Source organism: Ambystoma mexicanum, chromosome 1p (assembly GCF_040938575.1).
Source record: "Ambystoma mexicanum isolate Mex_15411 chromosome 1p, UKY_AmexF1_1, whole genome shotgun sequence".
Lineage (NCBI taxonomy): Eukaryota > Metazoa > Chordata > Amphibia > Caudata > Ambystomatidae > Ambystoma > Ambystoma mexicanum.
In genome coordinates this window covers 948,437,285-948,453,194 of record NC_090921.1, presented here as the reverse complement: position 1 = coordinate 948,453,194, position 15,910 = coordinate 948,437,285, and the positions used below count along the sequence as shown (strand labels likewise).

At 48.3% G+C, this 15,910-nt stretch overlaps 1 protein-coding gene across 2 annotated transcripts in view; it reads right to left on the bottom strand.

Moving 5' to 3' along the window:
• Positions 1-1,007: 1,007 nt before the first annotated feature.
• Positions 1,008-15,910, bottom strand: part of CA7 (carbonic anhydrase 7) — a 184,215-nt gene continuing 169,312 nt past the window's right edge. The window contains exon 7 of one of the 2 annotated variants that reach the window (XM_069653267.1): positions 1,008-1,211. In XM_069653267.1, the coding sequence (XP_069509368.1) occupies positions 1,125-1,211 (87 nt within the window). In that variant the 3' untranslated portion in view covers positions 1,008-1,124. Of the gene's footprint in view, positions 1,212-1,972; positions 3,103-15,910 lie in introns of those variants that run through there. The other variant, XM_069653261.1, reaches the window with a different exon arrangement.

The following is a 15,910-nucleotide window of genomic DNA, read 5'->3' as shown; positions in this document are numbered from 1 at the left end:
GCTGGGCTGTTGTCGGCGGGCTTCCGTCGCCGGGCACTTCGGTCTCGGGCGCACGGGCCCCTCGATCACCTGGTCGGCTGGGCCAGCTGCCGGTGGGCCTCCGCTGCTGGGCTCTTCGCTGCTGGGCTCTGCAGTTGGGGCGCACGGGCCTCTCGATCTTCCGGTCGGCTGGTTAGCTGGCAGTCCTCCGCTGTCGGGTTCCTCGCCACCGGGCTCTCCAGTCTTGGGCGCACGGTCCTCCCCGATCTTCTGGTCGGCTGGTCTGCTGCTGGCAGGCCACCGCTGCTGGGCTCCACTCTGCTGGGCTCTCCGGTCCTGATACGCTGTAGGGCACACGGGCCTACCTGGTCTGCTGGGCTCACGAGCCCTCCTTAACTGCTGGGCACACGGGCCCTCCCTGAACGCTGCTGGGCTCGCAGGCCCTCCTCACACTGCTGGGCTCACGGGCCCTTCAAGCTGCTGGGCACACGGGCCCTCCCTGGACGTTGCTGGGCACACGGGCCCTCCAATCACTGCTGGGCTCACGGGCCCTTCAGGCTGCTGGGCACACGGGCCCTCCACTCACTGCTGGGCTCACAGGCCCTCCTCACACTGCTGGGCTCACGGGCCCTTCAAGCTGCTGGGCACACGGGCCCTCCCCGGACGCTGCTGGGCACACGGGCCCTCCAATCACTGCTGGGCTCACGGGCCCTTCAAGCTGCTGGGCACACGGGCCCTCCACTCACTGCTGCCGGCACCCACGGGTTCGCATCGGCTTCGTCGCCAGTGTTGTGCTCCGTTCATTCATGCATACCCAAGCCTCAAGAATGACACGGAGCCAATGCTGCAGTGAACCATCTTTATTCACTCCCTGACACCAACTGCCGTTTCCTTCCCCGGCCCCCTCCTTTTCCCTTTCTCTCCCGCTCCTTCTCTGTTGCCGCTCTTAAAGGGGTAGTGTCCCTTTATTCATGTACAACAAAATATTAATCCGCATCTTCCAACATCGCCCCCAAGCCAGGACTTCTTCTTGCCTTGCTCCTGGCCTTAAAGCGTGACTCGAACGCCAGCTTCGCTCCGTCACTCCCGAACTTGTAGCAATAGCTGGGGCCACATAAGGGAAGTACTCGGTCTCCCCTTCTAGTTCAGCTTTCCACCAACCGCAGTGGCCACAACTGGGTACTCCAAGCAGGGTCCCTCATTCCTGGGAAAACGTATGTGTGGAGGCGAACCTGGAGAGAGAGAGAGGCACGCATCACCATAGCAACAGCTTAGTGACCCTTTGACAGTCGACACACAAAGTCCATTTGAGCGTCATGATTTAATATTGAACAGTTTCGATTTCTTCAACTATGCAGAATGTATTTTCGTATTCAGCTCCATGGTGTGCATTTTATTGATTGTGTTGGCAGTGGAAATGCAGTTTATTAAGCGCAGCATACACCCACACATGGGTTTCTTGGAGCTAAGGACAGGGGACAGCAGTCGGAACATTTTAGAAGAACACCACACAGAAGTACTAAAAGATGAGTTCAAAACACTGTAGCAAAACGCCAGGCTTTTAATTCATGGTGGATGGTAAACAGGTCAGGAATAAAGCAAAGAGAAAGGGGTCAAGATTTCCAGAGGGAGAGTGCAAGAGCAGAAAAGGATCTAACTCTCTCTGCAGGTTGGTGAAAACAAGGAATTGTAAGGAGCACGAGAGGAAGTGAGGAGAGGACAATAGACAAAGAAGTAAGGGTAGAAACCGGGGGCGTTTCCATAGAAACAACCATGTATGATGCTAAAAACCTTAAAGGAAAGTTTATTACGTTTGATTTTTATGTTTACTAATAGCTTTGTTATATGACTAGGTAATTCCAATTTCAAACAACGGTTTTCCATTAAATTAGAAGTACACTGTGTTTTTTTAAAAAAAGTTTCTGACAATGAACAATCACATTTTATAACAGAACGAATAGCTAAGATCAAAAAAAGAGCAGCAAACACAATATAGCTTTGTAATGTTTAATTAAATTACCATCATCATGAATTTCATAAACATCTTAAATATTGCATAATTATCTAGGTCTGCTATGGCGTTTAGTTGTTTAATTCACAATAATTTTGAAAGCTCTACTTTCATCTGCATTCAAGTATGGCGTGAACCCATAGAAGCTGCACTCTGACTCATTGTAACGAATCGGCAACCAACGTAGCTTCTTCAGGGCTCAATTTCACAGGCAACGAGTGATTAATGAAAAATATCTGTGCAACAAAATAAACGTTCATTTTTCTAAGGTATGTCATAAAATATCTACCATTCATTCTTCCCGTAGTTTATAAAAACACTCTACAAATATTTTTTCAATATGAGATGCTAGGCTATTTTCCACAGGATATGCACTTGGGCCGCAACAATTTCAGGACAAACTTCATCAAATGCCGATGCACCAGGGAAGCAACGGGGCAACAACCTAACCTCCTCCAGGAATTGAATTCATGCCAATTTGGTCTGTGTTCACTTTGACTTAGATCTGGAATATTTTGAAACGTTAATGCACAAATGAAGTGTTGTTTTGATGGATTGCACCGCGCGTTGGTGGTATATGACGCATCGTTTTGATTGATTGCACTGTGCAGCGCATAGAATTTAAATGAAAAAATAACATGTTGTTTTTTAGAAAGCGTCTACCTCTTTCATGTAAAAATATCGATATCGGTAGGTACGAGTCAAGGGAAATCCTATCCTCTTACAGTACAGTTTTCCCCTTCTTGAAACGTATCTAACACATCTATCTGTGACAAACAAAATCCAGTTGAAAAAAATAGATTCAATCTATACAAAATGTAAACCAAAGTTCAATTCATGACTTTTGCTGCACCACAAAAATAAAGCAGTTCATGAAAATGGCTGTTTCATTCCAACAGATCCATCCAGAGACTGTGGGTCTGATTTGGTCATTGAGGAGATGGAAGCACAGTAGCTGCTGTCAGGTGATATCGACGTCCTCGTTAGGACTGGAAGGAGGCTTGGACGCATCTTCCCTTCAGGGGCTGAGGAGGCCGGAAGTTGTTCGCCATATGGATCCTTGCATCTTCCTCCTCTGCATTGAAAAGCAGGATTTTCCTGAATTTTTCAATCTGTACAGAGAGGAAAGTTTCATACATTAAAGTCACCAGACAAATGACGATTGATAACTTTCAGTAATTGCTGCCTAATGAACAACGTGATAATATTAAAAATGTTTACTCTTTATTCGATCAGGCTATATACATTGTTCTTCAATTATACCATTTACACAACCATAGTTGAGCTGACTAACAGCCTAGCATTCCTCAAAGCTGGCAACTTCTCGCATGAGTTCCTGCCAGCCTCCATCCTCATGACACTCCCAAATTAAGCACTCCATCAATTCCTGCCTCTCGAGCTTGCATCCCTCACCTAAAGAACATTTCCTTCTACCTTCAAAATCTCACAAATACTCCACTACTAAAAAACGACATTGGAACTCGATGACCTCAGCACCTTGTTCTGCATCCCAAGATCAACTAAAGAGCCAGTGCCACTCAATCTCAAGTACACATTGACAGCAACAACCTTCTAAGAACTACACATCAGGCTTCAGACCCAGATGAAGAACGGGACCATACAAATGATAGACAATGCTTTCCAAATCCATGATGATGGCCACCCCGTGCCTCCTGGTACTCTTCAATTTCTCTGCAGCTTTTGACACATTGGATCGCCAATCCCTCAATGACACGCTACACAACCGCTTAGTAATTGGCAAGACCGTCCGCCAGTGGTTCACCTCATACTTTGAAGACCACCATCAGTTAATCCAGGTGGATACCTCCAGATCGCCCCCCACAGCGTCCCCCTGTGGAGTCCCATAAGCATCCATCATCTCACTCTTGACCTTAAGCCTCTGTGTGGTGCCCCTGGGATTCTTTCTTACCACCAGTAGCATTCAGCAACATGCAGACAATACTGAACTCTGCCTCAACATCTCTCCCATCAAAGACATCCACCAATGCAAGACCTGCCTCACCTTGATAAAAAACCTGGATGACCAGAGCATACCTCAAACGGAACCTCATCAAAATAGAATTCCGAGACACCCTGAATAACACAGATTACACCCACATCCAGACCAGGCTGTCCACCAAGATCCTAAGGAGGACTTCACCCTGCAGACGGCACCATTTGCCAAATTCCTGGGATTCCACATTGACAGACATCTCTTCCTCAGGTTGCACATAGCAAAGACATCTCCCTGGCAGAAAATCAAACTGTTCATTTCAGAAAATAGTGTCTGATCAAAGGTGCAGGCTCTTCTTTTTTTCTCAACCGGATGGTGGAAAGGTCTTGCTCAGTGGCCTACCCACTGCCACCCTGGCACCATTGAGAAGCATCTGTCCCCCTCATCAAAGGTTTATGCAAGTTTCACCACATTCTACCCAGACACTAAAACGACATTGTTGCTCCTACAGGCACACATTGCCTACAAGACCATCTGCATCATTTACAAAGCCGTCGCTCTGCATGCTCCCGCCTATCCAGCCAGCAAGGACACCACCTCTCACAGCCAAGGCTCCACAAGGAAACAGGAAACAGGCCTTCTCAATCTACACTCCCTAAAGGCTCTCAAACCTCACACCCATCTGCATTAGACTCACACCCACCATCATGCAATTCATAAAGGAGTGCAGCTATGGTGCTCTTCAAGGGGCACCTTCTGCATGCACTGTCGACCCCTGGACCACCTCACCTCCACCGGCCGATCGCATTGCACCCTTAATTACTTCTCCTGTTGCTTAGCTGTAATGTAACACCGCCCTACTGCAACGTGTGGCCCCTTAACCTGTATTCCTACTAACCCACGAATGCACAGCACTCTGCTGATTCGTGAAACTAGGTCCATGCTCAAATAAATACTCGAAATGAAAGAAACAAAATGGTTTCTGACTTCGTAGAAATGGTAAGGCGATCAGCAAAGCTGTATAGATACAGCCACTGTAATAAAAAGCACTTTCCATTCTCACACACCCACTACCACACAGGCCATGCACTCGGAGCTGAAGTTCACGTTTTGGGAGAGGAAGTTGTGTTATACAAATCCAGGGTTAAAATGTAGGAGTCGGTCCATGTTCTGGAAATCAAAATACTTTCAGGGTTAAAGTTGTGCGAGTAAGTGACTTTTGTGATATGTTTGTGTAAGATGACAGGTAAAATTGTCCTGGCCATTTTTGCAAATCTGAGAACAACATGTAAGACAAAGCAGCAGTTAGATTTGTAAAAGTCTGAAACTGTCCAGAGAGAGCGGAAGGAGGGGGCTCTGATGAATGCTGAAGGAAAATTCAAAATGCCATTAGCTGGTTTCATTTTATTTCATAGGCTCAACTGGAAGACATGATATGATATGATAGTTTATTTATATAGTGCCTATACACAATGTGTTTCAAAGCGCTTCAAGGCCAGGGAGGGAACAAGGTAAAATACAATGACATCCTTACAGGCCATGAACAGTAAGGTTGTGAAATTAACTATCGTACTCAGCCTGATGACATTTCAGCTTGTGCAAGAGCTAAGGAAGGGAGAGGGAGAGTGGGAAAGAAATGGAAACAGACAGGCGACTACCGTACTAGGCCTGATGACATTTCTGGTAGAGCCGGAGAAAAGCAAAAGGTGAGGGATGGGGGTGCCAAAAGGGAGGGGAGGAACAAAACAAGCAACTATCGTACTAGGCCTGACGATATTTCAGATAGTGCTGGAGGAGAGCCAGGGGGGACAACTAAGGGGAGGGAGGAGGAGACAGACGAGCTTGCTATCATACTAGGTCCAGGGCCAATTCTGATAGAGTAAGTGCATAGAAGAAAGTAAGGGGAGGAGGGGAGGAGATAGGAAAAGTGTGAAAGGGAGAAGAGGAGAGAGCAGAGAGTAAGCAGTCAAAAAGAGTGGAGAAGCAACAGGGGAGAGCGAATACAATTGCAGAAGTCAGTAGTAACACATAATGTTGCAAGCCAGGATACAGGATGAAAATGGGAACAGCATGATTCAGGGCCACCATGAGTACAAGATGCAAAGGAAGTCCAGCATGAGAGTTGAGAAAGGGTGATGCTCTGTGAATCAATGAAGTCCATACAAGTCAAGTCCAGCATTGGCCACAAGACGGTGATGGTCAAACCATAATGTATCAGGACAGACTCCTGCATAAGAAGAATGGAGGGGAAGGGAGGGGGAGCAGGGTACAAGAATCAAGCAAAACAGGCAACACCTGTGTGCGGGAAGCGTGGGGGGCACAAGGGAACATCACTGGGGGAGAAGGGGTGGGGATGGCCTGTCGGGACAGAGGTAGTAAACACATGTTTGTGTGTTAAGATGGATTTCTGAACTCGGACCTGGAGGGGCAGAGGTTCAGAAGGCCAGCCTAGTTTCTTGGAACAGGGTAACCTCTGGACAAGCCAGACAAATCAGGGTAGCGATGGCGGCGGTCAAGACTAAGTCTCAAGAAGGGTGAGGTGACGGAAAGACCTCAATGAGCACACAAAGCAAGGACACTTACAAATTACTCCAGACAGGTGTTATATTAAAAATATAGACACATTTACTACAAGGCCGTTGTAACATCGACCATAGCAAAGAATCACAAAAATACTAAAGTAAAGCAACACATCACAATCAATATAATATATATACAAGACCGCAGGGTCTAAGGAGTTAGGAGCACGTAATATGTAGACCACCTAGATGGGGAGGAAAACAGGCAGTGCAAGTAATCATCAGACCCAGTTCAACATCCGAAATACACCTAACAAGGAGGAAGTCCGAGCCCTACGAAGAGAGGAGCCTTATGCTCAAAAGTACCTGCACGCGCTCGTGCCAATGGACAAAAGGGGGCCTCTTCAAGGATATCAGGCAGTTCAGGAAAGTGAATGAAGCGATGCTGAACAAGTCCCCACTACTCAAGCAAGGCCTCCACTTGTGGGCAGAGGCAGGGTGAGAGTGCGGGATAGAGTCGCAATTTCGCAACAGCGGTAGAAAAGAAACGGGCTCCTGCGCGAGGGCCACCGATTGGGGTATGGACTACTCACCTGCGATGATCAGGACGTCTCGACATCGTGTAGATTCTGCGTAGCAGGATGCAGGGTCGAGAGTGTCCCAAATGCAGCAGACTTGCACAGGTTGTTACCACAGCAGGGCAACACGGCAACCGCGCTTACTCTGGTCCAGGCACACTCGTCTCACTTCAGACCTGGGAATGCCAAGTGTACGAATTCGGTGTGAGGGTGCTGTGGACGCAGAGCAAGCAGTAGACCAAGTTTCGAGGGCTTCCCTAAAACGGCGGCGGTGACAGAGCAAAGCGTCCTGTGTAAGCTGGTCAGCCCACTGGTTGGCCCAGGGACACTTCCAAAGAGGCTTACTTGCAGGGTTTGATGAAGGTGCCGGGAATAGTTGATCCCACTATTCCAATGGGTTGAAGCGCCTTCGCAGACCTTCTAGGACGATCAGATGCAGAGGGGTTTTGCAGGACGACAGCAGTTCAGGGGGCCAAACCTTCAGCGGGTCACCAGCGGTTCCTCGACTCAGCTTCTTGTTGCAGGATGCTTGGCTCCTTATCCCTTGTTCGGTGTGCACTCAGGAGATCGACATGGTAGTGGTGTTTTCAGCCTCCTCATATCCAAAATTCCAAATGGGAGATCTGCTCACAAACACTCACACCATACGTGGACCTATCACGGAACACGGTGGTCCCAGGCATTCAGGACACTCTAGACTCTCTGGCACCCAGGATGTGTATTGGAACCAGACATCCCAGCCCACATCCTGGAGGCACACACAAGGCATGCAGAAGCCCGTGAAAGCGTTGTGTTTAGCGGGAAAGTGCATGACCAAATAAGGACTGCCCCGGGTCCGCTCGACCTGGGGGAAGGTGAAGGGGCAAGACGGTCAGCGGACAGGACAAAGAACCTCGTGGCATGGCGATTTTGGAGCCAGGCCACTCATTTGTGCCAAACGCGGTAAGCGCGGATAACATGGCGAAAAAGGGTTCAGAAACGATAGCTGCCACCAGTCCGGACCGTGACACACTTGCACAGTTCATAATAAGTCCATCGAGAGTTTCTAGGGCCTTTGGAATGACTAGAGACCCACGAGCGCAGTAATGTAAGTTACGGTGCACTCTTGTTTCATGTTGCACAAAAGCTGCAACATGAGGAAAGGACTAAGGGAAACGAAGTCTTCCAGTACTGACTGTCTTAAGGGCATGTCAGTTTCCCCATTAGAATTGAGCGAAAGCCCAGAGGAGTGCTGCGGAAGGCTGGATCAGGGTGTAAAACAACAGCAAAAAAGTTTGGGGGTTGCCACATGGAGGGAAAATTACATACAATTATGACATCTTTCCTAAAACTTGCACCTCCCAGACTAAGGACAGGGGGAACTAATCCACCCCTGGATGAGTTTCTTTCTTGTTCAGGTCAGTTAAACATTCTGGACAACCCATCAGCATTGCTATGTTGGACACGTGGCCCATGCTCAATAGTGAAGTCGAAGCCTTGTAGATTTATGGACCACCTAAGCGACTTTGGATTCTCTCCCTTCATGTTCATTAGCCATTTTAAGGGCTTATGGTCAGTTTGCACAGTGAAGTGGGTCCCATAGAGGTAGGGCCTCAGCTTCCATAGGGCCCACACAACAGAGAAATATTCTTTCTCTACTGTAGACCATCTGAGCTCTCTGTCCTTAAGCTGACGACTAATGAAACCAATAGGGTTTTCCTTACCCTTCTCATGTGCTTGTGATAGTACAGCTCCTATCCCAGTGTCAGAGGCATCTGTCTGCACAGTAAAAGGTCTTTGGTAATCAGGGGCCCTGAGAACACGGGCCTGGCACAAGGAGTCTTTTAAGCCACTGAAGGCCTTCTCACACTCTTCAGTCCAAGTTACCTTCTTGGGTTTCTTCGGAGTGGTGAGAGCAGTCAGAGGGGCAGCTATGGTGCCATGGTCTGCCATGAAATTTCTGTAATACCCCGTGAGTCCTAAGAAGGCTCTCACTTGGGTCTGTGTAGTGGGGGTAGGCCAGTCTTGTACTGCTTGTACTTTACTGGGTAGAGGCTGTATCCTCCCACCACCTACTTCATGTCCAAGGAAAACCACTGAGTCTTGTCCAATCTGGCATTTACTGGCCTTTATGGTCAAGGGGGCATTCTGAAGAGCCTGTAACACAATCCCAAGGTGTTTCACGTGGTCTTCCCAGGTGGCACTGAAAACTGCTATATCATCCAGATATGCATGACAGAATTCATCCAACCCATTCAACACATGATTCACAAGCCTCTGGAAAGTGGCAGGTGCATTCTTCAACCCAAAAGGCATTACCCTGAACTGATAAAGACCTTCTGGAGTTGAGAACGTGGTCTTCTCCTTGGCATGTTCTGCGAGGGCTATTTGCCAATAGCCTGCAGTGAGGTCAAATGTGCTGAGGTACTTGGAGGCACCCAAGGTATCCACCAGCTCATCTGTTCGAGGCAAGGGGTGGGCATCTGTCTTGGTGACATCATTCAGAGCCCTGTAATCCACGCAGAACCTCAATTCAGAAGTACCTGCTTTTGGAACCAAAACCACAGGGCTGGACCAAGGACTACTAGAGGGTTCAATCACCCCAAGATCTAACATTTTGTTGACCTCCGTCTTAATGTAAGACTGACATCCTGTATCCCCTACTTTTGGTAGGTACACTGTCTCCTGTGTCTATGTTATGTTTGCACCAAGGTGTCAAACCAGGGGACTGTGAATACAGGGGGGAAAATTGCCTAAGCAAACTTTTCACCTCAGCCTGCTGATCAGAAGTCAGGTGAGGGGCCACTCAGACACCCTCAAAGGAGCTATCTGAAGGACTGCTTTGAAACAGGTCAGGGAGAGGTTCAGACTCCTCTTCCTCAACATCTGAAGCCAATAGCAATGCTGTGATTTCAACTCTTGGGATGAAAGCCTTCAGCCTATTTACGTGGAACGCTTTTGGAGCCTGTCCAGGCCTTCCAAGGTCCACTAAATATTTGACCTCACCCAGGGGCTCCACCACTGTGTAAGGGCCTGACCATTTATCCTGTAAAGTCCTAGGCCTTATGGGATTCATGATCAGGACTTGCTGACCAGGTGTGAAGTTCATGAGGGAAGCTTTCTGGTCATGTCAATGTTTCACCAGGGCTTGTCCTGCCTTCAACTTGTCACTAGCCAGACCCATCAGGCGTACCATCCTTTTTCGGAGCCCTAACACATAGTCTACTACGTTGGTAGTAATCGGGGGAGTGGGCATCTCCCATCCCTCCTTGACTATGGCTAAGGGTCCTCGCACCGGGTGACCAAACAGAAGTTCGAAGGGGCTGAAGCCAACACCCTCCTGTGGTAACTCTCAGTAGGCAAACAGTAAGCATGGTAAAAGAAGATCCCATTTTCTTCTCTAAGGTTCTTCCAGAGCCCCAATCATACTTTTAAACGTTCTGTTAAACCGTTCCACCAGACCATTGGTCTGGGGGTGGTATGTGGAAGAGAACTTGTAGGTGACCCCACATTCTTTCCACATAGCCTGCATATACTCCGACATAAGGTTGCTGCCTCTGTCAGACACAACTTCTTTAGGGAAGCCAACCCTAATAAAGATGCTGGGTAAAGCTTTTGCGACTGACTTGGCAGTCACAGTTTTCAATGGGATGGCCTCAGGATATCTAGTGGCATGGTCGACCAATACCAGGATAAACCTATTGCCTGAGGATGTTTGGTGGTCAAGGGGACCAACGATGTCGATCCCTACCCTCTCGAATGGCACTCCCACAACTGGGAGTGGTACCAATGGAGCTTGGATTGTTGAACCACTCTTACCAGGTAATTGGCAGGCGGCACAACTCCTGCAGTGACTTTCTACTTGCACCCCCATCTTGGGCCAGTAGAAGTGCATGGATAACCTTTGCTTGGTCCTCTTAATACCAAGGTGACCAGCAAGGGGCACTTCATGCGCCAGCTGCAGGAGGAAGGGTATTACAGCAAGGGAAACCACCAACCTCCTATGGTCTCCTTCTGTAGACTCTGTGGGCTCACTATACAGGAGTCCACCTTCCTAATAAATCCGATGCTTCCCAGGAGGTTCACCCTCAAGCTGGGAGCAGGCCTGTCTCCTTAGGCCTTCCAGAGATGGGCACTCACGTTGGCCTTTACTGAATTCTTCCCTGTCAGGACCACCTTCTACTAACCAATTGTTTAGTTCAGGATGGTCATTGGATCAAACACTTCAGGCATCACCACCTCCTCGTCAGGTCCGGGCGATTCACCAACTTCCTCCACCACAGTGGTAGGCGAGTTAGGGGGAATATTTTCTTTCCCTCTTTTTGGTTTCTTGACTCCGTTAGCCTTGGGTTTCCCCTTTGGCTGGGGCAGGGCATTGGTCTTGGCCAATGCTGCCCTCGTTTGAGACATTGTGCAGGGTCTGTCAGCAGTATCCCCCACAAGCCCTAAAGCTCTGAGATCATTGCCCAACAAGACCTTTCCTGGGACACTCCTCTGAATGCTCACTGGAATCCTGACTGCTGTACCATTGATAGTAAGATTTACAGGTATTACTGTGAACATGAGAGGTGGGCTGTCAGCCAATTTAGCGGGCATCAGAGTAGCTCTGGCAACTTCCTCTGAGTCTACCAAGGTAGAATCCACTACAGTTCGACTGTACCCACTATCCCTAAGAGCTGGAGTATCTACTCCATTGATCAGCACACTGTCTTTAAAGTAGTGCTTGGTGTTATCTGGAATCCTAGCATAAGCCTCTGTGACTTTAGGCTCCCAGGAACTCAGGGAAACTAAAACTATGTCAGTTTCTATCCCACTGGGGAAGGAGTCTGAGGAGAAGGATGCTCCGGTAATCTCTTCTTCCTCGTAGGAGGAGAAGGCCTGATTAGCAGAGTGGACCCCCGGGGTTTTGACCTTACATCTGAGATCCCCCTTCACGTGGTCAGTTGCTCCACAAGCAAAACAAGATCCATTGGGTCTGTTTACATAGGGAGGCTTACTATAACCAGAGTTCTGTTTCGCCGGCTGACCTCCACTACCCTGTGAGCTGTCTTGTGTCTTACCCTTATTTTTCTTTTTGTGGCCCTTTTGGGAAGAAGATTTATCAGTTTCCCCACCCTCCTTATCTTTGGACTTTTTCCCTTCCTCCTGCTTACCAGGATTAGTCTTGTCCTTTTGGGACACTCGATGTGGCACCCATAAATCTGCTGCAATGGCAAGTTTCTTAGGATCTATCTCCTTTGAATCTGCCAAATGCTGCTTAAGCGTCGGGGACGAAGATGCAAAAATATGTTCCAGCATGACAAGACTTATCATACCTTCAAAGGTAGAAACTTTATAACCTTTGACCCAGCCAGTCAAGTTTTTTAAGGATTCAGTTACATAAGATACCCAAGTACCACCTTCTTTTTTCTTATACTCTCTGAATCTTTTTAAGTATTGGGCAGGAGTCTTTCCAAACTTTAAAAGGAGAGTCTGCTTCAACATTGCAAAATCTGCTCTCTCAGCCTTCGACATTTCCATAATGGCACTGCAGCCAGGATGGGGCAGTCTGCTAAGTAACCAGGCAATTTTTATCAGCATTGTCAACTTGTTGAACTTCACATGCATACTCAAATGTATTCAGCCAGTCCATAATGTCATTCTTTTCCTCATACACACTGAGCAGATCTTTTGGAAACCTTGGATGAGAGGAGCCCCCAGACCCATGTCCAGGACCCTTGGATCCATTGGCAACTTGAAGCTTGGCCAGTTCCAACTTGTGATCCCTGTCTTTCTGTTTTTCTGCCTGTTCGATTTTTAGCTTGGCCCTATTGAACTCAAGCTCTTCCTGGAGTTTGGCCATATTGAACTCAAGCTCCTTCTGCCTAAACAGCAGCTCTTACTTCTGTAACGCTCACCTGACTCCCACGGAGGCGCTGGTCTAGTCTGGGTTGCTGTGGCCTCTTCGAGCGTGATGCGCAGAACTCGGAACACCGACTGAACAGGACCCTCAAATCTTGCTTGTCTGGCCCGTAGGAATATCCTTCTGCAGATGAGAAAGGGGATTAACAGTCTGCAGAATAGTGTGCTTGCTCCCCCCTTCCCCCCTTGGTTCTTCTCTAACTTCCTCCGAAATCCCGGTTGAAGCTCACCTTATGGTTTGAAAGGATGAACTCTCCATCCTGCTTCTGGTGCAGGGGTGAGTGTTAGTCCAGTTACTTCACTGTTTTTCAGAATGGCGCTGACAAAATCCACTTGACTTTTCCGAGCGGAACTCCGTAAGTATGAAGATTACAAAAGTTCAAGTGTTGAGCCTCCTTTTCTGTTGCCTTCCTAGCCTATGATATGTCCTTTATTTCAGGTGCAGAATGAAGGCGATGCGTTGAGGGATTGAATTGCCGATGGTAAACTCAGGTGAGTTAGCGATGGGGGCGATCCCTCTTAATGTCTTTATATTCCTCCAGTAATGTCTTTTGTCCTTTCCCCGTAGGGGCCGGTGTGCGGTACCTGCCAACGAAGCAGCGCCGACCCGAAATGAGGAATGGTCCACCAACAGAAGACCGGTAAGTGTTATGGCGGAAAATTAGGCTTTCCTCATATGTTCCTTCTGCTCACCTTTTGTCTCTTCTTCTCTCCCCTAGGCGCAGAGATGTGGCGACCGGTGCAGACAGTCACGGTGGAGCCAGAAGAACTCCCGAGGACAGGTGAGTGAAGCGCGGCCCTGCAGCGAGCAACGCGGTGCTTTTAAATGAAAGTCTTTTCTCAGGAACGCTGGCGTGGAGGTTCCGGATGCAGGTAAGAAGTTTGGTAAAATTCTTGGTTTTCACCTTTCTCTTCTCTTCTTTCCTTACAGGTGTTCCAGGATCGAGGCGGGCGTGGCTGGAGACCAGATGCAGGAGCAGACACGGTGAGCGTTCAGCTGCTTGGATGCAGAACAACGCGAAGCGTGAGCTACTGTCTGGGCGTGGCTTAAATAGCCCCCAAAGTAGTTCCAGGTAAGTTTCCTTTCCTGGCCACGCCCGAGTGGCAAATTAGTCCCAATGAAAAAATAGTCCCTTTCAGGTCTCAGGGAGGCCTGAATCTTGCAGCGTGGTCTGCATCAGGTAAGTGCACAAAACACCTTCCTTTATGAGCCTGGCGCCTATGGCGCCAGGACTGATGTCCAACATGAGCCTGGCGCCAACGGCGCCAGGACAGAGTCCAAAGAGCCCCTATAAGGGGCCGCTGGGCTTTTACCCGGGGGCATGATGCCTGCTCCCGGGGGTGCTGGGCCTGGCCTGGTGCTCCTGGGGTAGGCATCATGACAGCACTCCCCCCCAAGGCCCCTCCCAAGGTCGTTCCCTCTGGAGGTTTCGGTTTGTTTGGGAAATTCCGATAGAACCTTTTTACCAGCCGAGGTGCATGTACGTGGTCGCTGGGTTCCCAAGACCTTTCCTGAGGCCCGTACCCTTTCCAATCAATTAGATAGAAAAGTTTTGATTTTGAGATCTTAGAATCCAAAATGTTCTTCACCTCGAATTCAGGCTCCCCATCTATCTGGATTGGTTCTGGTGGCTTTATTAATCTGGTTCCTGGTTGCACTGGTTTCAAAAGTGACACATGAAAAACGGGGTGAATCCGCATGTTAGCTGGTAGATCGAGCTTGACTGCCACTGGGTTAATTATAGCTTTGATCGAGTAAGGGCCCAAATACCTTGGATTAAAAGTTCGGGGTCCCTTGAGCAATAAGTGTTTGGTAGCCAACCATATTTGATCCCCTATTTGGTATGGAGGCGCCTCAATCCGATGCAGATCCGCATTTTTTTTGTATTTCCCTTTTGCTTGTTGCAAATGTGCAGTTGCATCCTTGAAGGCTTGAGTTATTGTGGAATGCAAATGGTCCACTGCGGGCATTTCAAGGCTCAGAGGTGAGTCCAGGTCTGAAGTACGAGGGTGATGTCCATATAGGGTATAAAGGGGGCTTTGTCCAGTTCCAGAGTGTACCGAGTTATTGTATGCATATTCGGCCACCCATAAAATATCCTTCCAATTACCCTCCGATTGGTGCAACATACATCGTAGGTATTGTTCAAGGGTCTGGTTTGTTCTCTCCGTCTGACCATCGGTCTGTGGGTGGTGGCTGTTTGAGAATCTTACGTCGATTTGTGCCAGTTGACAACACTTTATCCAAAAATGAGAAATAAACTGGCTTCCCCGGTCGGAGACTAGTATGGACGGGAATCCATGCAAACGGATGATATTTTCGAGGAATTCCTTGGCTAGGACAGAAGCTGAAGGTAATCCTTTCAACAGAATAAAATGGGCCATCTTGGAAAATAAATCCACCACAACCAGAATAGTACTGTATCCATTACAAGGGGGCAGGTCCGTGATAATATCTAGTGACAAGGTGTGCCAAGGTGCTGGTGGAATGTCTAAAGGCTGAAGAAGACCGGCGGGTTTTGTCTTTTGGCCTTTGTTTTGGGCGCAAACTCCACAGGACATCACGAAAGATTTAATATCCTTTCGCCAGGAAGGCAACCAGAATTGTTGTTAATTTTATCCTCAGTTTTGGCAATGCCAGGATGTCCTTCCATCAGGGTATCATGATGACGGGAAACAACCAGTTCTTGCAACTCCTTTTCTGGCAGAAATAAGCGTCCTTGGAAGTAAGGTAGGTCATCGTTGACCGAAAAGTAAGACCCCCTTTGGATCCAATCCTGCAAGGCTGTAGAGTCCAGGAGTTGTTTTACCCGTGCTTGAATGTCTTCAAGGGTTTGTAAAGAGGTTATCCCCAAAATTCTTTGTTCGGGAATTATCGGCACAGGTTCTGAGTTTGTGTCTATTTCTCCTATTCCTATTTGAGATAGCGCCTCCGCTTTGCCATTCTTACAGCCGGGGCGGTAAGTGATTACAAAATCGAACTCAGCAA